Source organism: Anarhichas minor, unplaced genomic scaffold (genome assembly GCF_050575085.1).
Source record: "Anarhichas minor isolate MPS153535 unplaced genomic scaffold, ASM5057508v1 ptg000006l, whole genome shotgun sequence".
NCBI classification, from domain to species: Eukaryota; Metazoa; Chordata; class Actinopteri; order Perciformes; family Anarhichadidae; genus Anarhichas; species Anarhichas minor.
Window position 1 is genome coordinate 507,501 of NW_027466452.1, and position 25,000 is coordinate 532,500.

Below are 25,000 nucleotides of genomic sequence, written 5' to 3' on the forward strand. Positions count from 1 at the left end.
GGAGATTTGTGACCCAACTGCAAAATCCCTATGTGCACTGCACTCGACATAACATCTTTCAGTTCCTGTATTCTAAATAGGAGTTGTTGTTACCCCGTTAGTATGAAATACAACTTTTCCAGAAAGTGAGAAAGATAGAGAAGCAGGCCTGTCTGACCGTAAAGTCTTTTGTCCGATTCCCAGCAATGGCAGGATCAATCCAAGTGGGAAAGTGACAGAATTTAACCTGTAACCCCAGGTGCTCCAGTGGAGCTGCTCAGTGACCAACAGGTCAGACTGTGGTTGTACCAGGCAGCCTCAGCTGTGAATGTGTGGGCAGAACCTTCCTGAGAAAGAGAGCAAGGCTCTCAATGAAACATTTCTGCTCAAATAAAGGTCAAGGTTAGCAGCCAGCTTTGAAGAATAATGTCAGCCAGAGAAAAAATGGAAACTAATGTGTTTTTACACTGGGGTCATTAAGAGAAAAATGCTTCATTTTTCGCTGGTGAACTTTGTTTTATCAGCAGACCAAACCACAGCTAAAAGTAGGACTATCTCAAACTAACTCTACACAAGTGAGAGCCTAAACAAAGAGCATGTGGATTTGATCCATGCACCTTTCTGTTCATTCTTTGTGATCTACTATATCATGTAAATCACCTTACAGAAGAATGCTCACAAAGTTCAGCTGACTCTTTGCAGTGTGGCGACACGCCAAACCTCTTCATCACGAACCGTTAACTTCATGGGTTTGAACTGTAGTCAGTCTGAGTCAGCTAGTTTCTGTCCAATGATCCCGACATCGACAGGCGCCGCTGGCTCCCACGCGGCTCCGATGCTGCTTCTGTATTGGGTTGAGCAGATGAGAGCAGCGGGCCCCGTTCTGATTGGTTGATTCCACTCTGGAGGAGAAGCTCTGACTGACTGATGGTGGGAGGATAGGGACTGTCTTCTGGCTGAAGCAGTTGTCTGTTAACCGATGGGCGTCTGGAGGACTGGACCTTATAATCTGAGACCAAATCCTGCCATGGAGAGACATACCGTTACTTTTGGAGTCTACAGAAGCTGTTTCATGTGGGTTTGATTTGAATTACATTACATTACATTTTACATTACAGTCATTTAGCAGACGCTTTTATCCAAAGCGACTTACAATAAGTGTATTCAACATCGGTATTCAAGAGAACTACTGGTCACCAGAAGTCATAAGTGCATCTCCTTCTTTAAACAAGCATCTAAGAGCATAAACCAGAGCAAAAGTACAGTGCAGAAACAAACTAGTATGACTACAATAAGTGCTAAGTGGAAGGCTCAGGGTAGTACTTCTTGAAGAGGTGAGTTTTCAGTCTGATGAAAGATGGGCAGCGACTCTGCTGTCCTGACGTCAGTGGGGAGTTCATTCCACCACTGTGGGGCCAGGACAGAAAACAGTCGTGACCGGATCGATCGGCCGCAGGGACCTCTGAGCGAAGGGGCAACCGATCGCCCCGAGGCAGCAGAGCGAAGTGGCCGGGCGGGGGTGTAGGGCTTGACCATGGCCTGGAGATAGGAAGGAGCCGTTCCTTTCACTCCCCTGTAGGCTAGCACCAGAGTCTTAAACTGGATGCGAGCTCTTACAGGGAGCCAGTGTAGAGAACGGAGAAGGGAAGTTGTGTGGGAGAACTTGGGGCGATTGAACACCAGGCGAGCTGCAGCTTTCTGGACAAGCTCCAGAGGTCTGATGGCCGACAGCGGGGCTCCGGCAAGTAGAGAGTTGCAGTAGTCCAGGCGGGAGATGACAAGAGCCTGGATGAGCACCTGCGCCGTCTCGTCAGTGAGGAAGGGGCGAATCCTCCTGATGTTGTAGAGCAGGAATCTGCAGGAGCGTGTAACCGATGCAATGTTTGCTGAGAACGACAGTTGGTCGTCCAGGGTCACACCCAGGTTCCTCGCAGTCCGAGTTGGTGTCACCACAGTATCATCAATAGTGATGGACAGGTTTCGGTGGGGGCGACCCTTCCCCGGGAGGAACAGTAGCTCTGTTTTGTCCAGGTTGAGCTTGAGGTGGTGTGTCGTCATCCACTTGGAGATGTCAGCCAAGCACGCAGCGATGCGTGCCTCCACTTGAGTGTCACCGGGGTTAAATGACAAGACCAGCTGGGTGTCATCGACATAACAATGGTAAGAGAAGTCATGCGAGCGAATAACAGAACCCAGAGATGTTGTGTAGAGCGAGAAGAGAAGGGGGCCCAGGACTGAACCTTGTGGAACCCCCTTATTCAGCATGCGTGGTTCCGACACGGCCCCCCTCCATGTCACCTGGTAGGATCGACCCGTCAGGTAGGATGCAAACAGGGAGAGTGCAGAGCCTGAGACTCCCATCCCCTCGAGGGTGGAGAGGAGGATCTGGTGGTTCACTGTGTCAAATGCCGCAGGCAGGTCCAGGAGAATCAGGACAGAGGAGAGAGCAGTGGCGGCTGGCCAATAGAGGGCAATGGGGCATGGCCCCACCTTGAGCCACACAAAAAAATAAAAAATTATAATAATCATAAATAATACTAATTGTCAATATTTGTGTTTTTGAACTATGGAATGTACCCAGTAATATGTGTAAAATATGATATCTGCGGAAAAAATATATGCTTTTCCTGCTCGTCCTCTCCGCCTATGTGCACGACACGTCTCAGAACGCGCAGCTAGGGGTCTATGAAGCAGTTTAGCCAATTGCTGATTAAAGATATATATGAGTGACATACAATTTAGCCAATCAGCGCCCTCAAATCGATTTGGCCCAAAGCTGCGCATTCTCGTCAGGAGAAGTCTCTACAGGCGAGCGCGTGCCCCAGCGCGAGCACTACTCCTCCAAGACCCGTTTGAGAGGAGAACTTTGGCGGAGATTCTGCAGATCCCAGATCAGCCTGACCTCACAATCAGACAGCAGACTAGCGGGAACGGGAAGCAGTACATGCGAAGCTTCTGTACTAGCTGTACACCAGACAGGTTTGGCTAGCTGGATGACGTCATGCTAATAATGTATTTAGCTTTTTAAAACAACGGGGACAGATCCAGCACGGACAGTTAGGGAGTGAGGGACATGAAGCACCTGCTGAGAAATGATATATAGTTATAAATAAATCATTATATATATATATATATATATATATATATATATATATATATATATATATATATATATATATATGTGTGTGTGTGTGTGTGTTTTATATTATAGTGAATATTATTATTTGATATACAGTATATATTATTATATTATACTGAATATTATTATATGATATATATATTATTATGATATATATATTATTATATTATTATATGATATATATATTATTATATTATACTGAATATTATTATATGATTTATATATTATTATATGATATATATATTATTATATTATTATGATATATATATTATTATATGATCTATATATTATTATATACTGAATATTATTATATGATTTATATATTATTATATTATTATATGATATATATATTATTATATTAAACTGAATATTATTATATGATATATATATTATTATATTATACTGAATTCCCTGTGAGGGTGACATTAATAAGATGTCCTGACGTGTTTATCTAAGTGTTATTTACTGCTTTTTTTCGTGTTGGAATAAATGTTAAATATTTAACTGCAAAGTAGTAATGCGTGTTTGATACCTTAATTTTTTTTGCATTAAATCATACTGGGATGTTTGCTGAAATTGATAGGATGGCCCTACCTAGAACATTTTCCACCAGCCGCCACTGGGAGAGAGAGTTCGCTCTTGCGGCGTGAAGCAACTCTGTCACCGCAAGGAGGGCTGTCTCAGTCGAGTGACCCACTTGGAACCAAGAGGGCAATACACAACAGTAATGGTGAGCTTGACTGGATAAGTGACAGTAACGGCATGAAGTTCGTAAGAGGACGGGGAGAGCTGTGGAACAGAGACAAGAGAGTATTTCCATTTTGGGGAAATTACCACCACCTCGCCTCGCAGCTCTGGGAGTGTGAGAGAAAGAGTACACATCTGACAGAGCTGCGGGTGTGGTGGTGTTTTCTGGTGTGATCCAGGTCTCAGTTAGAGCAAGAAAGTTGAGGGAGAACTAGGAAGCGTAGCCTGAGATGAACTCAGCTTTCGGCACTGCCGACTCGCAATTCCAGAGCCCCCCTGCCACCACTTGCTCGCCATGAGCTGAGAGAGTAGGACAGATGAGATTAGTGGTGTCACAGCACCTGGTAGTGGCCCAATGTCTAATTGACCACCGGACAGAGGAACGGACAGAAATAGGATGCAAACACATGGTAGTCAATATAAACAGATTACTGACCCGCAAGTACATGCTCGAGAAGTCTTTGCTTGACGAAGTCTGGCTTGAAAAAGTCGTCCTGTTGCCTTCGTTTGCCCTACACTTGGAAACTGACGCTTCCAACCACCAGCAGTGGTTAAGGACAGCTACCTACTGATTGCTCATTGTCTGCCAGGAGTGCAAGCCACACCCCTGCCACATAGGACCCTAGCCCTATTTTTAGGCCTCTGCTCGAAAATTGCATAGCCATACGCAAGAGAGTCCCGAGCTCTAACTACAAGGTCTATTTTAATAATTTTGATGCTAGAATACTGGTAACACTTGTGAGATGTGTTGAATTGTGTAAATATTGTGTATATGTTACTGGTTAATAACTGATACACTTATGGCACAGCTCAAATTGAAAAATTTCTAGGTTCGCCTGAAAAAAAGCACTTGTATTGAACATTTTTTTATTTAAATAATGCAGCTGCAAGCCTAAAATCACACCACAGTCATAGAACAACACGTGTTACATGTCCCCACAACATATTTTACTTCGATTGAGTGAAGCAGGCCAGCATAAACGGTCATAAAAATCAAAATGTTGATTTTCGGAACCAGCTGTTGCATTGCTGTATACTCATTTGATATACTATATAACTACATATTAACTATATATTCACTTTTCTTATCACTAAGAGTGTTCAATAATCCTAATAAATCAGTTTGACACCATTTTGAATAATTTTGAGCAGTTATGATGTGTCATATCTGTCATTCATAACAATAAATGGCTCATAATGTGTGTCATGTGACCCTGGTAAGGCCGATTTACTAGTGTGAGACATTTTTAGATGCGGGATAGTCCAACGGGAGCCATGCAGGGGTGTTTGATCGTATCCGGGTCTGTTTACTGACTAAAAATCGCAAAATGCTGGGCGAACCCCCCTCTCTACATGGATTGCTCCACCCCACAGAATCGTCTGCCATTTTGTGATTCATTGCGCAAGCGCATTGATCTCACTCACAGACATGCAGCAGAACATGGCGGGCAGAGCTGTGCAGAAATCGGCTGGAATAAATCCGTTTTTCATCGCCAAAACCGTCAAAACGTAAGTTTTTTTACCCTATTTTTTTCCTCGTGACCTGTGGCTGATGTTGGCTGCATACCCATAACTTTTGAACGGTTTGAAATAGAGTAATTTGGACGCCGCTGTGCGTTTCCGGGTCGAATCGTGCCCCTCCTGCATGTGTTCACCCGCCATGTGCGATCCTGCTCCGTGATGAGAGAGCCATAGAGTGAGCATAGGTCGTCGATTTATGGCCAAAATTGTGGCAAATCTTCTAGATATCTTCCAGATATGATATTGGTTCATGTATAATTGTGTTTGCAGTGTTTACAATGGCTGGTATGATGATGTTGCTCGGACTTTTCCCGTTAATTCGATATTTAATATGTCTGGAGCAATAATCATATTTCTTTATGAAAAATGCTTTCTACGACACGCTGAATGCTGCACACTCTAAAACAGGCTCTCGGGTCCTATTTAACAAGGCAATTGGCCAGGTGAAACTAAATCACACCTACCTTACACAAACAGAGACTGCAAAAAGTACTAACACTGAATCAGGCTAGGTACAGCTAATAAAAACTTGTAAAAGCTAGAACAATATACTTAGTCTATTCTAGGTGAGTTGAGTATCCCTCCAGAATTATGAACATAAGAGACATTTTTCTTTACTAAGCTATAAGAGGGACAAGGTAAGAAAAGGTACGTAACAAACATACTCAGATTATCACTTTCCTTTCAGCCTGTATCATCGGCATCTTTTATTATTTACTGAGTAATTGCTGTATAACTTTAGTTCAAAATGCGCCTGCAAAAATGTCAGACACGTGATCAGAAACCTGGTTTAGGTGTTTACATCCCACTATAACCTGCTGTCTATTAACGGTTTCCACCACAGTATATTATTACAAACACATAAACTCCAAAACCCATAACCTCATAAACTCAAAATCATAACCAGAATAACATGTATGCATGTAATACCCATTCTACTCATTCCATTAGCTTTGCTTGCATTCAGGTGGTCTCTAGCTTTCCTTCCCCATCATCTACAACATGTAACAACATGGTGGATAAGGCTTAATATCCTGAGAGACTTGTGCCATTTTATTAAAACAAACTTGGTTCCTCTCGTCCCCGTACATTTCTAAAGCACTAAGATATGTGATATTTTTCATTCAACATTTTCAGAATTTTACTATATATATTTAACAAAACAAAAAAAATCAAGAAAATTGAGAATTCTGAGGAAAACAAGACTTCTGATAAGAAGTCAGAATTCTGAGACTGAATTGAACATCTCTTATACACTTTCCCATTCTCCTCTGAAAGTTAAGAGACCGTGCTACTAAAAGGTGTACCGTACCTGTGAGACAGAGGCGGAGCTCTGGTTCCTAACAGGAAGGACTGGTTGATCAAGCCTCTCTGGCCACTGAGGATTCAGGGTGCTGAGGGGTGAGGGTCGGGACAACGAATGAGACACACACTGACTTCCTGTCTGAGGAAAGACAGAGGAGGAAGACTGGATAGAAGTTTGGGGTCGGGGTGGGGAGGTGAAGGTGTCCTGGGGGAAGTTGGGGGAAGACAACAATGACTGATATGAAGTGTGAAGGGGTGAGGTGTGGATGAGATGGGGGAAGGCAGCAAGATGGAAGACAGAGGAACCGAAATCCAGAGAGTTAGATTCTGGTTCAAGTTGTTGATCGTTTTCATTGGACAGGTGCTGCTGGGGGTTGGTGGTCGGTGACTCGTCAGTGGGGGAGGAGAGGGCGTTGGATGTTGGTGTCAGGGTGCTGTAGGAAGGTGGGATCATTGGCATTTGCCTCTGCAGCAGCTGCATGATTGTCCCGATGTCTGCTGACATATGAGACTCCAACCTGGAAAAGACGCGTACACACACACACACACACACAGATCCAAACAGAAAGAGCTACTTGTGTTACAGCGATACACTAGACTGTCAGTTCTAGAACCAGCAGGAATGTTGCAGAGGAGCCTGAAGTCCACTCATCAAATGAGTAAGTACACAAAAACAACAAAAGTAAAAAGCATGTTTATAACACGAAGTAAGATGGTTTAAATAGTCTTCTGTGTGAATATCATCATGGTATAATAATGCGGAGATCATAAAGGACTGGTCATCTTATTCTTTTGACATCCCTACTCTTCTTTTACAGTGATGCCCCCCTCCACTCAAAAAGCTTTGCATGTTACTTCACTTAGATGTCTGACCTTCACTGTGCAGAATGATGGAGGCATGTGTGCAGAGCTTGACACCAGCAGGCTGGGGAAAGTTTCTCTGGGCTTGAATCTCAGTTTAACACATGGATTTACAGTGTCAGCAGGATTTTGTGATGTCAATGTGGAGCCAATCATGATCCGGTAAGTGTGATGTGGAAATCTGAAGCCACCAGTGAACATACACTGAGCTTTGACTTGTCAGAGGGGACATTTTGGCTCTAGTTAAACAGACAATATTTTTATGTGGGGCGACCGTTGCTAAGTGGAGAGCAGGGTCGTCCTTCAATCAGAGGATCGGCGGTTCAATCCCCGGCTCCGCTAGTCGCATGTCGATGTGTCCTTGAGCAAGACACTTAACCCCAAACTGCTCCCGTAGCTGAGCCTACGGTGCGATAGAATCTGAATTGTATGTCGCTTTGAATAAAAGCGTCTGCTAAATGACTGTAATGTAATGTAAATGTCTTTAAATATTTTTTTTGTCAAAGAGAATAAAAGTATTTGGCTGGCTGTGTATTTGACCTGAAACCTGACGTACATGTACTGATGAAGACACTGACCAAGCCCTGCTGTGACCCACCTGGTTATCTGTCTCTGCAGTGCCTCCAGCCTCTTCTCTAACTCGACTTTCTTCCTCCGAGGGATGGCGGACGAAAGAGCAGAAGTACTGGAGGGACAGTGGGAGGAGGAGCGCAGGTCAAAGAGGTCCAGGGAGGGAGGCTGAGGAGGAGGTGAGGGAAGGCTGTGGGAGCAGGGCACCTCCTGGTATCTCTGCTCCTCTCGACTCTCTGAGCCCCAGAAGGAGAAGATGTTGGACACTCCTGAGAACGCATCTGGTCCACACATACAGACACAGTGTGACACACGCAGAGCCAGGTGGAGCTGTCACCGCTACACACAGACTTTTGTTTGTATCTCATGTGCCTTGAATGCATCTCTACACTTGCCTGTTAAAGGGTTACAGGTGTTCTCTCGCATATCAGTGTCGGGGCACCCTGTAGCGTTTGTGGCAGCAGCAGGACCGGCGGAGGTCTGAGCGGGGCGGGTCTCCTCTGAGTCCTCCCCTTCATCGTCACTGGAAAACACAGGGCCATATCTACAGAGGCAATGAGTCTACTTTGCTTCTGTAATGAATGAATGTGTGCTTTACAGGAGGGAAACAAAATAGCAGGTCTTACGATGTATGTTTATGATCCTCTCTGGTGCTGCCTGCACGCTGCTCACAGCTGCTATGTTGTGTTGTACATCCGACTCTCTCTCTCCCTGCTGAGATGTCACCTGACAGGGACACACAAACAATCACTGTGTTTGTGTGATTTCCACTAATGTGTTACCACATTTGTGTGAATGTAACTATTTGGTTTTATTCTTTATTCTTTATGCGACTAATCTGGTATTTTGACCAAGTCAGTGCACTCGCCGTGCTACTTTTTCGACGATAGGTGGCAGTGTGAGACTGAGGGACGTGTGATTTGGCTCTGGGCTTGTATTGAGTAAGCTCATGCTCGTGGAAGAATTCAAGGCAAGCCACGTCTCCTTGTCTCATAACTGCTTTCCTGTATTTCAGGTAAGTAATGTGTCAAAACCTAACTTGCTGCTGTTTGTTAGATATTTCTGAGGAATGATCTTGTTTTAAGTGAGTGTAAGATGAAGAGGGAAAGGCTTGTTTGTTTCTTATACAAATGTAATGCCCACCATGAGTCATAGAAATAGTGGTGACACACTTGTGATACGAGCAATAAACTGTTAGCTTGGGTCACACAAGTGAAGTGTAAGAACTACTTCTGTCCTGTTAAGAACTGTGTTGGAGGAGTGTTTCAGGATAGCATTTTGTCAATATGTTTGTTTACTGGTACTGATACCAGAATGTATATGTGTGCATCTATGATGCAATTATAGCCAAAATGTGTAAGGAACGTTAAATGTAAAGATGAAAACTAGACACTGAGACAAAATGTTTATTGTATGTAAACCTGTTTTATGAACATAGAAAATGTTTCTAGTAAGACAGAAAATACTCAGTAAGGCTTCAATATTCCCTAATGTTGATGCCTGGAAAAAAGGTCAATGCATACGGTACACTGTGTGCTCTGTGAAGGAGTAACAGTGGAGCATCCAGCAATGATAAGCCACGTTTCCCTGCCTCATCATTTCTGTCAGGATAGCTGTTTATGAGCTAAATGTGCAGTGATAATAATGATTAGAATAAGAGTATAAAGTAAGGATTAGAAAAAATCAAACAGGATGAAATGTTTTTTTTATTACAATTCTGTTTCAAAAGTAGACTGACAGAACAGAACACAGAGGTCTGTTAACTCATCCTTCCTTAAAGAAATGTCCGGTCAGAGGTACAGGGGGCCAATCACCTCTGTGATCTGATCAACCGGGACTTCTGTCTGTTCTTGCGAGCTGTTTGTATGTGTGAAGTTTCACCTGTGTGAGTGGAAGACAGTTTGTGTTTCCTGAGTGGACTGCTGAACCCCTCACAGTCAGAGTCTTCTCCGCTCACAAAGCCTGCAGCGTCATTCTTCACCTGCAGACAGAGAGGGAGACGGGAAAACGTGTGGAGGTTAAAGAGAGGAAGAATCCATTAAACCACAAAATGTTAAATGTTTCCAAAAAAAGACTTAAAAGACTTTGATATTTTCAATACCAAAGTCCTCCACGTTTTTGCATCTTATTGGCACAACAATTTTTGAAACTGGTCCGGTATTGATCGAGAGCGCTGCAGCTGCTGGGCTGCAGGGGCAACATTGTCAATGTTGATTACGTCCACTAAAAGTGCTGTTTTTTTGCCACTCACGGGCTCAGATTGTGCTTAATAGTGTCTGACAGCATTATGAACAGAAGCCTTCAGAGATGGAGGGGAGGAGAAGTCTCCGTCTATAATCTAGTGACTTGTTGCAAGAAGACATCGGAGGAAACGTGGGTGAGAGCTGTAGACAGGAGAGCCGCTGTTTGTTGTGTTGGAGTACAGAAGGCGCAGCTGTTATCGAAAATATTTTCAATGTTATTACTGAATATTAAAATGATTTAGACAATGGGGATGAGGTCTTTGAATTCAATGGCCGCCTGTATTTATTTATTTGAGCCAGCGTTTACTGATGAATCGTAGAGCAGATGAGGAGAGAGAGGTGCAGCAGGCAGAGGAGAGTGAATCAGCTGCTGAGTGCTGGTGCTCCTGTGGGCGCTGTGACCACAGAGCAAGAAGGCTGTAAAGAGTGAGACCTGAAAAATATCAACGTCCCTCTTTTAGGCGCCAGTATACTCCATCAGAATTGCCCACCACACCTTTCTGTGTCCGTCATTTTCTCTAAATATTCGACCCCGACACTCCAACATTCACAGTCACCGGTCAGCTGTGTGGAGGTGAGGAAGCAAGCAGGGTTTGAACGTCTCTCTCAGCTCTCTGTCTTCACTCTTGACACAAGTATTCTGTCTCTCTCACATGTGCAACACTATGAAAGTCTTAAAGGAGAGACTGTTTGTACATTATTATTATCTTCAGCAGTCATGGGACAGCACATTGTGAGAACCAGCTTGCATAACACTGGGTTCACATTTATAGCTATAGCTTTACAGTATTTACATAACAGACTTCATTTATTATAATTCATTTATGGAGAAAAGTAATATGTTGGTAATTATATTTTGAAAAGCAAATGTTTTCTTAAAAGACATCTTTAATTACATTGTGACTGTAAGCTTGAAGTTATGCTTTTGCCTATAAATTGTATTGAGCCTCCAGTTAAAATCCGACATTTGAATTATTCAAGTCAATTCAAGTCAAAACTTGAATTCAAGATGTCGCCATTGTAATTTGATCAAGTCATATTTCCTAACATGAGGAACATACTTCTCTGAGATTGAAGGTGATCTCCAAGTTTGACCAGAAATATTCACAAAATTCAGGATACATGCCCAGAACCTGCAAACACAAATAACAGTAAGTCAGCACTGCCAACACAACATTAACAGGTACACAAATATATAGTACAAATACAGAACTGATACATGTTTCGAGAAAAAAGAAAATCTGTGAATACAATTTTGGTTTTCGATTCATTTGGATTATACCGACTAACACCTGCTCAGTTATCAGCCATTCAATGACGTCCCCAGAACCTGGATGGTTATAAATGTAAACGTAAAAACATGCGATACCTCCATTATATCCTCTCTTTGTATCTTGTGCAGATCACAGTAAGTCAGAGCTCTGACATCCGCACTGGATTTTCCTGGCAGAGCAAACTGATCAATGGGCTCCCCAAAGATATCGTTCTTCCCTGGAGGAGAAAAAACATGTAGTCAGGATATGAACAAAGGAATCTTTATTGGTTTGTTCATTTATTCATGTAGGAGACATTACTGACTCTACGTGAGTCTTCCTTGGGCCACTTGATGGAGCCACTAGCATATACCTGAGCCTCATGCATGCACCTTACCCAGTATAGCTATCACCACGTCTCCTTTGAGGATCTCTATGGATCCTCTAGAGATGAAGTACAGAGCTGATATCAGGTCTCCAGCGTGGACGAGGGTGTCACCAGGAGGAGAGTGGGTGTTCTTAAACCTCATGGCCAGGGCCCTGAGACAGCCCTTAGTAGATCCTAGACCACATAGCAAATACATGTAAATGGTAAATGGACTGTACTTGTATAGTTCTTTTCTAGTCTTCCGACCACTCAAAGCGCTTTAACACTACTACACTATGTCATCATTCACCCATTCACACCCATTCACACACTGATGGCTGGGGCTGCCATGCAAGGAGTGATTAGGACTATCTAACATTCATGTGCCAAAGCAGGCAGGTGTCCTTTACCCATTTCATGAGACATTGAGCTGCTCTTTAAAATTGTCATGAGCTTTTCAGAGCTTCATTATTTTGCAGACAATGATTACTGTGTGTCAGTGCGCTGTAGTGTGTGTCTCAGTCTCCCTGTCCATTCTCTGTAGCACATTCCCTATTCCCCTGACACATTCATGGACATTTTCCATTCATCCACCAGATGCCCTCAGACTTTCCTTTCTTTCCCCATTTACCTGAATGACCCGTCCACCTCAATAGCCCTGGTACACGCCTCTTTTCCCCAATCACAATCAGATCATTGAAGTTTCTTTGTTGCAAAGTTGCTATGCACATTCAAGCCACCTGTACCTGCCTGCCTGTCTACCTGCTAACCTCCAGTCTGCTAGTAACCAACCTTCCCTCCGACCAGCAACTGCTGGTCATCTCTTTAAATGCACTCGCCTTGCTAAGTTCATGGGGTACCATAGAGTCACCAGAGGACGGTGTGGTTCCCGTGGCTCCTGATATGGATGGCTCTCTCAGCTGCTCAGTGCCACAGAGACCCAGCTGCGCAGCTCCATGAAACCTCAACCGGTTGCCAACTACTTGCCTGAATCGCAGTCAGCTGTCCCCTCCAACGGCCATCCAGATCTCCAGTCTGCTGCTGACACCCAGCCAGACCACCCAGATCTCTGAGATCATCAGTAGGCTGTCTCTGGCCTCCTGCTCTGGTATCATCAGTCCGCCTGTCGAGTACCTGGCCCTGACCTACAGCCGGATCATCAGTTTCCGGCTGCCCTTCCTGATTTCAAGCACCTGGGCCTCTCCCCAAGAGTGGATCCGCCCACCTGTCCTGCTTCCTGGCCGACTTCCAGAGTGGTCAACCCTACATTGCTTAAATCCTTCGCCCCTGCTCCCAGGCTGTCCGCTGGAGGCCTCCTGTTCTACCCCCGTCTGCCTGTGGTGCCCAGCTGTTCTTCAGCTCCCAGGCCACTTGCCCCTGAGTGTTGTGTAATGCTGCGTTCACACCAAACGCGGCGCGAATTATTCGCGCGAGTAGATTACATACAAAGTCTATGCACAGACGCGATGAGACTGGCGCGGTGCGAATTTGCGATGGCGCGGCGCGATGGAAATCGCCCCAAACGCGTGAGTTCAAATTTTTCAACTTCAGCGAAATATTCGCGTTACGCCCCCGCGCAATAGCCTATCAGCGTTGAGTTGCTTCCCCTGTCATCAGTGACGTCCGGCCGTTGTTGAATCAGGAAATAAATACTGCAGCCGTCTGTGTTCACCCAGAGCTCTACGATACCTCATATCAATAGAGACCGGACCAAACTATGTGTATAAATGTGTGCGTGTAAACCATATGGTACAAACAATGAGACGCTGTCGTATTTACGTCTACATGACGTTAGTCTGAGTGTTGGTGGAGCTGCTACAATGTTAGCATAGCCTAGCACCGATCCATCCGAGCTACATTGAGAAGACAAGTAGCCTACAAATCGGCATCATTACGTAGTTATTTCGGAGTCCCTTTTTGTCGGTTTATTGCCGTTAAATCACAGCCAAATCAGTTTATTTTGTGTTCATACAGCTGTAGTAAACAGCGACCTGTGGCTTGCTAGACACAGTGAATACAGCTCGATAAAATCCATGGAGCTCCTCTGGACAATATTATGAACCCAGACATGACGGCGTTTAGTTTCCCGGGATATCTGTGACTTCCACAACACGTACTAAGCAGAAATATAGGTTATTTTTTTCCATGGTTAATGGCGGACAGTTGAACGGCTTTCAGGGCGATAAGCCACGCCCCCTCTCCGGCGCATCCAGCGCGAATGAACACAACTAGTCCCCGGCGAGACCGGCGGCGCGATTGACGCGAATATGCGGCGCGATGAATTCGCTTGGTGTGAACACGGCATCAGAACTGTGAATGTAAGCTGTACTTTCTAACTTGATGGCTAAACTGAATGTTTCTGGAGGATAAGTATTTTGGAAGCTGACGGTCAAATTGTTGTTGGAGGGAACCTACAGGTCTGTTTCTCCAAACAGTTTACTTCTAATTTGGGTTACACATTTAACTTTGAACATGTCCACATTTACTCTGCTCTGTTACAGGAAGTTAGTAATACTAACATATGAGTCACTGTATACCCTTATTAAACATAAAAGTAATTTGATGAGTGAGGCATTTTGATGTAGCTGGTGGAGGTAAATTATCTTGCATACAATGTAAAGTGTAAAGTAACATATACAAATCTCAAAATTGTACTTTTCATGTGTAATGCAAAGAAGTATTACCTTTAAAAGCCTTAAAGTCTTGCAGCAGGGACCTGTTGAGGTGGAGACAAATATCTGCCTGGAGACACTCTGGGAAACCTTTTAAAACCTGGGACAAGGAGAGATTGGGACACAGAGAGAGGACACCCTGGATTACTAATTCAGCTGCAAGTAGCACGCAGACAGTAAATATATTCCATTAAAAAGTTAGATATACAAACGCGACATGCCATATAAGCCCACTTGCAACTTCATCATTTTTTGCTCTGTAACGTTTCTTCCAATGAAGCTACTTGTGACATAAATTACTTTTGACTTTTTTACTGAAAGTCAATCAGATATGTTGATATTGAGTGACATGATGTGTGGCATGTTCCTGCTGATCCCCTAAAAACGTTGGTCATTTAAAAAATGTAAGTGAGTAGTGTTTTCATACATGTAATGTTAGAATATAACTTGAATTAGAAACATTGTTTCTTTTGAAATCAAAATACGAGTTTTAGAATGCAAGCAAACAGACCACATGCTGCATCGATATATAAAATGGAAATATTATAGATGTTGTAAGGGTCCTTTTTGACTATTTCCATAAAAGTCAACATATCATTTTAGTAGCTTTGTAAACTTTTAAATCTTCAGCAGAATGTTAGTTACTAGCAAAACAAGATCTAAAGAGCCGAGGACTCACAATATAGCCGGAAGTCTCCCAGAAGTCTCCCATACTCACAGCGTTCATGTCTATTCCATTAGTGTATGACCAAGCGTGTTGGAAGTATTCCTCCAGCCGCTGTCTCAAAGGGTTGGGGATCTGGTGGAAGCGGATGAACTCTCGGACTTTCATCATCTGGGCATGGTAGCGTGCCGTACCAGAGTACAGCCGCTGGATAATGGCTGACACGTTACCGAAAATACTGGCATACATCAGAGCTGGAGAGGAGAGTAAATCAGAGACCTTTGAACTCAAACTAAGAGTTTAATACAATAATTAGACTGTCTAGTTCATAAGAGACCAACGAAAACAATCATAAACATAATGAAAGAAATGACTCAATACAAAGCACGCTGGCATGCATTCCGATATCTTCTCTGTTCACATTGAAAATGCTCAGTGCATGAACACTGTGCTTTTCCACTGGGGGCCAGATTTATTCATTTATTTGCTAAATGTTTGGTATTATTTTTCCAAGCAGAAACCTTGTTGCTACTTGGATTCTTGGAGGTTTTTCCATCTGAACTTAATGTTGAACCATTCAATAAAAACTGTCATTTACTTGACATAAGTGTGACTAAACAATGTTACCCTATTAAGTCAAAGATAATTTGTACTGCTTTCAGAAACAATTTGAAACAAAACTGCTGTTACTTTAGCTTCACTAGTTGTTCTGACATTTCCAAGCAGCTGTATATGTTAGACTCACCTCCTACAAGCATGACGCAGATGGAGAAGATCTTCTCAGAGTTGGTGTTTGGGGAGACGTTCCCGAAGCCTACGCTGGTCAGACTACTGAAGGTGAAGTACAGAGCTGTGACATATTTATCTCTGATGGAAGGACCTGAGCCGATGATGGACTCATTGTACGGCCTCCCAAGCTGCTCACCCAGGTTGTCCAACCAGCCAATCCCAGCCGAGGAGGACCGCTCCACATTCCCTATGGCATACCTGGGGTAAGAAAACAGGTGAAATGCACCTTCTATACATGAGATGCAGCATTTTCAACACTGGCTCCTAGGTCTGAAATAAAAGCTTAAAATAATCATTTTCTACATAGATTCTCTCATGATGTCATTTATAAATGAAGTCAATGGAAGAAAACAGTATTTGAAAGTTCCCAAACCCTTTTGAATTTGATTTTTTTCAATGGGAGCCAATATTATGGAACTATGATGTAATAAAAATACCACAACAGCAAAATTATGTTTTGTCCACAATGTATTTCCCCATCAAACTGTTACATCGTACATTGTATTTGCTCAAATTGGCAATTGTGAGTAATTTCCAAATACTTTCCTATTGCATATAAAAAATATCAAGTTGTAATAAATGTTCCTTGTGGAATTGTACAGCTGATAAAATGGCATTTTCAGTGACAAAAATCTAAAAAGCTTAACTTCTTTTGGGGAATGGAATAAAAGCCATTATAAAAAATGTTTAAAAGGAAAATGACTCTAGTCCACCACCAGGATCTATTTTTCTGATATTGGCAAATATCATGGCGTCCTCCATACGCATTTGTTCTTCTTAACAAATGTAGAGAAGGACAGTATGCTACAAAATTGTGTATAATATACAGTTTATACCATCAACTCACATCTCAAGATTTGTAGTTGTGATTTTTTTGTTAAGATAAAGACACAAAGTTTCTGGTTTTATGAGTGCTCATTTATAAACAGCATTCAGGGGAAAACTACGAATCAAACAAACCATACTGTTAGGTTGGAAGCACATTTTATTGTTTTATGAAAACAAAACTAGAAAATATAACTGACTGTTAACCTACTTATTATATTGGGTGAGTTTCATATACACAAATCAAATCTGTCCCAGCTATTGAATTATTTATTACAGACTTTGTAAATGACACTGAGTCTGTTAGAACTATCCATCAATAAATGTGTGCGTAAATGAGTCTGCTTCAGGAATTAGTTAAGGCCATTGTTTTTTGTATATTTTTCCGTATATCAATGTAATTCACGTACTTATCTTTAAGCACATGAATAGCATTACTATATAAACTATTACTATATGAACTGTATTATCAATGGTGCTACGTATTGTGTTATTACAATGATTTTTCCTTTCTCTTCTTTATTTTTCTCTAGTTTTTCTTTATTTATACTTCATGTCTTAATTTATCTCAACATGAGGAGATGGATGTCTGTTTTTTATTTAAATTCAGACCAAAGTATAAATCTGATCAGATTCATGTCAAAAGACTTGTTTTGAGGCCAAAACCATCCATTTGTGTTACGAAGCTTCTCTTTTAATCGACTGTCTCCAGAGGCTACGTGACGTACGTTTGGACGTGATACTGCAGGATAAAGTAGAGTCACGTACCAGATGCAGGCCAGCCAGTGGGCGATGAGGGCAAAGGTGCACATGAGGAGGAAGAGGACAGCTGCACCGTACTCTGAGTACCGGTCCAACTTCCTGGCTACACGAACCAATCGCAGTAACCGAGCTGTCTTCAGCAGGCCAATCAGTGTGGTGGTCTGTTAGGAGGAGGAGACAGAGAGCAGCAATGTGACTATGTGACTGGATCAAAATATGTCAGTGAACAACTAATAAATAACAATATCAAATAAAGAATTGCTGTTTCTTTCACCTATTTGTCTTGTGCTCTTTGTTTCCCTTCATTCCCAAAAGTCTTTCCTTCCTACCATCCCACTTTTTACCCAAACCTCCATTCCTCCCCCCCACCCTTATCTGTCTTCTTCTTTCCCTCCCTCCTCCCTACCTCTCCCTCTCCACCTCCCCTAACCACCTCCTCTCCGGAGCGGTAGATGAGGAGGTCAAAGGGAATGGCTGCCACCATGTCGATGAGGAACCACCCTTTGAAGTAGTGGACTGCAATCCGAGAAGACTGGCTCACCACCTGAGGAGAATAAAAACAGTTTATATAACAGCTCAGTAGATTTAACTCAATATTCCACAACCTTGTCAAATGACAAAGATATGGATGTATTAAAGTCTTTTTGTCCGCACCAGCGACAGCCGTGGCCAGACACATTATGTTTTTGGGACCAGTTAGATCAAGGTCACTGTGACCTCGAGTTGGACCCATTCTCGTGATACTTCATTTCAGCGAAGTTCTTCAAATTTGGCACAAACAAACATCCACTTGCACGCGAGCAAAAGCTGAATACATTTCTGTGGCCAGAGGTCAAGATCACATTCAAGGTCATGAATGAGACATTGCATTGACAACCCCATTGATTACAATTTGGTGATCAAAGTTCAAGATAACTTTGACCACGTTTTTGTCCATAACTCAAGAATTCATGTGATGACTTCACGGTGCACATAGACAGCAATCATGTGTTTGACCCTGAAACCACAAATAGAGCAGGTGGCTCAATGAATCGGTCGATTAGTCACTCACACAAAGAAGAAAAGTTTACTAGATCAGTTCGTCGCTTAATCATCAACCCAGTCACCAGAATAAAATGTTGGCGTTGTACGGTTCTTAAGCTTTACTTCAAAGCACGATAGGATATTGCTGGCACAAAGTCGTTTCTGTTTATCTCTGATGGATTCAGCTGTGAGTGAGGTCTTCCACAGCAGAAATGTATCTTTTTGCGTTTATGGCTTCGGGAAGGCTAAAAAATAGCCACTCTAAAGTCTCAACCTACAAGGTTAAAGGGTTTTTATTTGTCTTTGTACAACAGGGTTGCACAAAGAAATGTAGATTGTCGTCCCAGTTTAGTACATAGGAAAGAATGGCAGAGAGGAAGGATATTGACACATCACTGCCCACAGCATCTTTCAGACCACCCAGCCGTGATAGCTCCAATACAAACGTGATTCTGGGGGGAAAGCGTAATTGGCAATGCTGTTTTGTTGTATGGGAACATAATGTTTAGACCATCAAGGCTGTAATCAGACAATCAGATCAGTTCACCTCATCATTGGAGTTCACATATGTGGTCCTGAAGTTGATGATGATGTCAACAATGAACATGATGTCCACTATAAGATCCACCACGTTGAGGGGAGAACAGGAGTAGCCACAGGTCTGCATGGCTGCCTCCTCCTGGTCACTAGAGAGACATGCATCAATAAAGGAAGAAATGGGTTTTGCTCCAAAAGAGAATGAAACATCCACTGAAAAAAAACACAACAGCAACAGTACAAATGAGTAGGTCACAGAACGTAAGACACCTTTACAGACTTGCACCTAATATCAACAAATGTCTAAATTCATCTTCAACATGAAAACACTTTTGCACGTTTGATTCTCTAATCAGTCTAATGTTTGGACATACAAATAATTCTGATATTCTTTGAGCTTTGTCCTGTGTGGCAGAGGAAAGGTCAGGGGTCATTTCAGGTTTCATCTCCAGAGTAGATTCCACTTTGTCTCATATCAGACAGAATTGTCAATTGTCTGACATTTCCATTGGGAGACCAACGTATCCGCCTGAATCTAACGTCACTTTAAGTCGACAGGTGATGTGTTGCCATGACAACATACGAGTTTAAAGACAACAACATACCTATGATGTCAGGTGATATTGGAAGAAATGCTGTATATGTAAAATGTATTCATTAATCAAGGGATAATATCAAATTCTAATCTATCATTCAGCAGCCCAAACGCAGAAGAGAGGCCGTCAAGTGAACAATTCAGAGAAGTCAGTACAACGTAGGTAAATACGCCGAGCCCAGTGGTGTTCGGATTTTAAAGTAATAGATACTTTTAATCAATTTAGAACAGCCTCAATATCAGCGTCAATGCTGCTGTAGCGGCCTGTTTTTATTATTACTTCTTGGTTCCAACAAACAAATGACAACCATCAACAACAACAACTTGTCAACAACGGCGTTATTCCCCCCGATGGTGCGGATTGGCTAATTGTTAGTCTCTGCACGGCTCTAATTGACTCAAGATTAGAGATATTTTGACGTAGTTAAATATTTTGACCGAAGTATGGCACTGGAGGAAAGGTCAGGCATTTAAAAAAGCTATTAGAGCTCAACCTTTGGGGACCATATATAGTAGTTTCATGGCAGTGTGTCACACATAGCTTAAACCCACATTTCCTTTTCTACCCACAATACTAAACAGTACACTGCTAGTATACGACAAAATCCCAAACAAAATATTAGGAATGTTCATGTGTTGCTTTTCTGTGCTCTGCATAACTGTAAAAAATGATATCAATAGTGACCTCATATTTCCACATTTTGTACCAGCTCACTGCTAATATTTGGAACTGTGAAATCATGAAATAAACGAGGGAGTAACTAATGTCTTTTTGACCTTCATCTAAATAATAATGAGCTCATTCAGCCTGTATAAGACTAAATACTAAACTTCATGAAAAGTCAATTTCAATATTGACATATCCAAAGTTTGGTTAAGGTAACGAGTGTCATGGTCATTCTTATCTCCGCTGAGATGTTGAGACAATGTCCCTCCAACAAAGCCAGCTGCTTAAAAGTATCAACCTTCATCAGCACTGTTAGTTCTAGCAGTAGTAGTAGTAATAATCACGCCATGCAGTTCAGGTGAGCTGTGCTGTGTCAATTTCCACCAACCTCAGTAGAAATGTAGCAGAGTAAGGAGTGAATATGGCGGTATAAATGACTAAGAGCAAAATGACCCAGTCCCACACAGCTTTGAAAGGACTGTAGTGAAGGATGGTCCACTTCTGGATCCTGGGAGTCTGCAGTTTATACTCAGGTAACACATCAGCACCCAGAGACAGCACCTAGAGGAAAGAGAGACAGAGCGATCTGTCAGTCAGTTCATCCACACTTCAATTATTATTTACAGCTCTGTGGCCCCTTCTACACTTCTTTAGTCAGGTTTTCCCTCAGTCCCCTCCCCTCTGTGTTGGACTGTTGAGCACACTACCATACTGTAAGCACCTGGAGAGGAGAACCTAAGATGGTACCAGTGAGAGTGAGCAACTGTCGTACCTGCTCTGCTCTGATTTTGTTGTCATTTACTTTTTTTGCACAATTTAAATCCACTATTTTGCACCAATCCCTTTAGCTATCGTCACTTTTGGATTCAAACAACAAACACATTGATTTCCTCTGACTATCCTACTTCGCCCAGTGCAATCCTAAGGAGGGACGACAGCAAAGAACATGCCAGCTGGAAGACTTGAGGAAGCCACCAAGGGAAAGGATCTGGAGTCAGGAACAGGCTGAGGACCCGGGCACATTGTCCACCCTGTCCCAATATAGTACTAGCCAATGTCCAGTCTCTAGAGAACAAGCTGGATAAACTCAGAGCCGGGATGCAAAGACCAAATAGACATAGAGAACTGTAACATCCTCTGCCCCACAGAAACATGGCTGACCAACCAGCGGAGGCCCTCTCAGTTCACTGCATGCCTGTCGGACTATGAAAGATCAAAGGGAGGGGGAGTATATCTATGGCAAATAACAACTAGTGTGACAGCAGGAATATCGTGTCTCTCATGAGCTCCTGTTCATGCAACTGGGAGCTACTGACCCCTCCTGACCGGAGCCCTATCTATCTTACCATGGAGTTCACTTACGTTGGGTGTTGCCAAACATCACATGCCTGACCAGGGGTGAACAGACACTGAAACACCACACACAGAACAAATGGTAAATGGACCTGTACTTGTTTGCGCTTTTCTAGTCTTCTGAGTACTCAAAGAGCATTCACACCCATTCATACACTGATGGCAGGGGCTTCCATGCAACGTGCCCCCTGCCCCTCAGCTCTAACTAACATTTACACATCGCAGGCACAGCCTACGGGAGTAGTTTGTGGTTAAGTGTCGAGCCCAAGTACACATCAACATGGACTAGCGGAGCCGGAGATGGAACCGCTGATCCTCTGATTGAACATCGCTCGAACACTGAGCCACAGTCGCCCATATTTTTCACATACTGGTACTTTCATTACCACCAGGAACAACAAGCAGCTACATCACAAACTCTGTGATAAAAGTTTGATTACAAAATGTTAAGAAACATTTACAGGCTAATTAAGCTACGTAATAAAAGGGATTAACTTGATAAAATAAAAAATGTACAGTATACCAAAGCTTTTTTTTTACACTGGCGAGCTACAATAAAACACTCATAATAAGTAAAAAAACACTCATCTGGTGGCTGTACGGTGTCACAAAAAAAACAAAGTGGCACATATGGGAAGAACAAGCTTCAATAAAATGTGATCTGTTCTTATGTGCACCACTCCCATGCTAGTCATTTTTTGTTGTCATTAAGAAGTCAGCTGTTCTTGTTCTTTTGGCTTTGTGTCTCTAGCCATGATGTGATCAATCCTCCTCTGGTGGTTTCTGAGTGAATTCAGGTTTGGGTATACCACAGCGATATGATTCAGACTGTTTTTGGGTCCGCAGGTGTTAGAAGTACGGGTACACAGTGCAGTCTTAAATCCGGCCATCTTCCACTTCCACAAACAGCTGAAACTGGAAGCTCCGGTTCAGAGGGAGGTCATACGCTTTGCTGACCAGTCAGAGGCCACTCTAAGTAATAAAGACTGTGACATGTTTTAGCGCAGTTGTGAAGAATCAATGCTTACAAACTCTATTGTGGGATTCATTGGGAAATATGTGGACAATATTGTTTCTAATGTGACCATCAGGACCTTTCGAAACCAAAAGCCATGGGTGGATCCCACCCACCTTGATGCTCTGAAGGCTTCTACAGCTACATACACCAGATAAACGGCAATAAAGCTGCACTATACAACATCCATAGATCGGTGAAGGAAGCAAAGCAACACAACAAACTTTATTTTTGTCCCCACAACAACTGGAAAACTCTTTCTCAACGAGGGTTCAGTACACAGCGGGATTCATTTCAAAACTGAAGCTCAGGATAGATCGATACCAGCCTGGCGTGACCCAACTTCAAATTTGGAAGCTTTGCCACTTTACGTTGTTTTACTGTTTACACGTTTTAAAAGTCCACGTTAGCGTCTCTAATGCCTCTAGCACCGATTGTAGGCTCACAGGCTGGTAAAAACTTGTAGGCTACTGAAATAGACTGTGTGAATGTTAATTAAGCCTCATTTGGAACCAGTGAAGTAATGACATTAGTAGATGGGTTTGGGGGTAATCTCTAAAACCAGATTCTGCATTCATATGCAAGTGTAACCAGAATAATAGTTTAGTCTGGATCTTAATTATTATATTTTGGAACTATGTTACTGTCACCTTAAATGAGGTTGACAGGTGGTCACATAGCCGTTTTTTCCTCTGTACACAGAAAAGTGCTAGGAGAGTCAATCTTATCCTTAATAGACGATCTTTGTCACTCCATGCACAGAGATCGATAGAAGTGATAATCTGTCTCTTAATAGAGGATCTTTGTTTTTTTCCGTCGTCTGTGTTTGAGTATGGTAGGAGTTGTAAGGAGAAAAAAAGATTAGTTAGATCCCGATAGAATAAAGTTAACAACTTTATATTGAATGTGGAACGACGAGTCACTGAAGAGCTGTAGTTTGGCCTAGAGATCCTTAGAATTTTGAACATTTGATATCCTGGTGAGTTGATTGAAGTTCAATGCTTTCACCGTTGAATGCTAGCTTTCTTAGCATGAATGCTCGACGATATTTAGGAGTAAGTTGTGTATTTTACTAAAAAAGCCAGTCAGGATAAATCTGAAGGGGATACAAAAAAGCATTCATGAAGATGTAATGATTGTAATTGAATGCCTTGAGGTATGTATGTTCGCTAATTAGTTGTTATATTGTGTGTGATGTTTACAGCCATGCGGGTTGCAGGCCCAGTTGAGTAAATTTAGTAATGAACTATTGTCCTTCACATGTGCATCGGCTGTTTTTTTTGTATAGCTTCTTCTTTGGAACCAGAGGTGTCGTCCATTCACCGTCCTGCCTGCCACCACTCACCCCATCTCCATTCATCTTACCGTCTACCTTCACCTGAGAGGAATCTTCATCTCAATCGGACATCACAGTTCACTTGGAGTCCATTTCGCTGGACACTGTTTGTGCACAGGGGGGGGGCGGTAGGACATTTGAGAACTAAGCTCTTTCTTTTATAATTTTTTCAATTTAATTTATTCCTGAGATCTCAGAGGTGTTTTTGATTTTCATATTACATGCTTGGACACTTTTTGATGTTTGGAAATGTGAAATTGTTGTAGAATGGATCATTATATTGTGAACTAATTAAACCTGTTGTTGCTTGCGTAATTCAGGGTGGATATTTCTTGTCTGTGCAGCAGTCAGACGAGTGACCTATTAACCAATCTCCTCATCAAACCTAGATTAGATTTGATAATTCCCCTATTTTCTGTTATTCTGCACTGTCTAAAGCAACAGCTGCAGGGGGGGGTTACACAAGCTTTTGGTATCATATCGTATGGTAACGCTGTTGCGTTGCTGCGTTACGTTACGTTGCTGCGTTACGTGGTTGCGTGGCTGCGTGGTCGTGTGGCTGCGTGGTCGCGTGGCTGCGCCGCGTGGCTGCGATCCGTTGTTGCTTGCTGCGTTCCGTTGCTGCGTTCCGTTATGTTGCTGCGTTCCGTTGCTGCGTTATGTTATGTTGCTGCGTTATGTTGCGTTGCGTTCCGTCGCTCCGTTTCGTCGCTCCGTTCCGTTGCTGCGATGCGTTGTTGCTTGCTGCGATTCGTTGCTGCGATGCGTTGTTGCGTT

At 42.7% G+C, this 25,000-nt stretch overlaps 1 protein-coding gene across 1 annotated transcript in view; it reads right to left on the bottom strand.

Moving 5' to 3' along the window:
• Positions 1 to 755: 755 nt before the first annotated feature.
• Positions 756 to 25,000, bottom strand: part of LOC142934048 (voltage-gated inwardly rectifying potassium channel KCNH2-like) — an 88,320-nt gene continuing 64,075 nt past the window's right edge. Inside the window, exons 8-23 of the mRNA XM_076078405.1 lie at positions 20,908 to 21,080; positions 19,268 to 19,406; positions 18,104 to 18,241; positions 17,704 to 17,858; positions 16,067 to 16,308; positions 15,376 to 15,575; positions 14,670 to 14,757; positions 12,016 to 12,180; positions 11,735 to 11,856; positions 11,427 to 11,498; positions 10,004 to 10,103; positions 8,749 to 8,848; positions 8,518 to 8,645; positions 8,151 to 8,403; positions 6,699 to 7,209; positions 756 to 1,001 (exon numbers count right to left, since the gene is read on the bottom strand). Coding sequence (XP_075934520.1) covers positions 756 to 1,001; positions 6,699 to 7,209; positions 8,151 to 8,403; positions 8,518 to 8,645; positions 8,749 to 8,848; positions 10,004 to 10,103; positions 11,427 to 11,498; positions 11,735 to 11,856; positions 12,016 to 12,180; positions 14,670 to 14,757; positions 15,376 to 15,575; positions 16,067 to 16,308; positions 17,704 to 17,858; positions 18,104 to 18,241; positions 19,268 to 19,406; positions 20,908 to 21,080 — 2,832 coding nt within the window. The remainder of the gene's footprint in view (positions 1,002 to 6,698; positions 7,210 to 8,150; positions 8,404 to 8,517; positions 8,646 to 8,748; positions 8,849 to 10,003; positions 10,104 to 11,426; positions 11,499 to 11,734; positions 11,857 to 12,015; positions 12,181 to 14,669; positions 14,758 to 15,375; positions 15,576 to 16,066; positions 16,309 to 17,703; positions 17,859 to 18,103; positions 18,242 to 19,267; positions 19,407 to 20,907; positions 21,081 to 25,000) is intronic.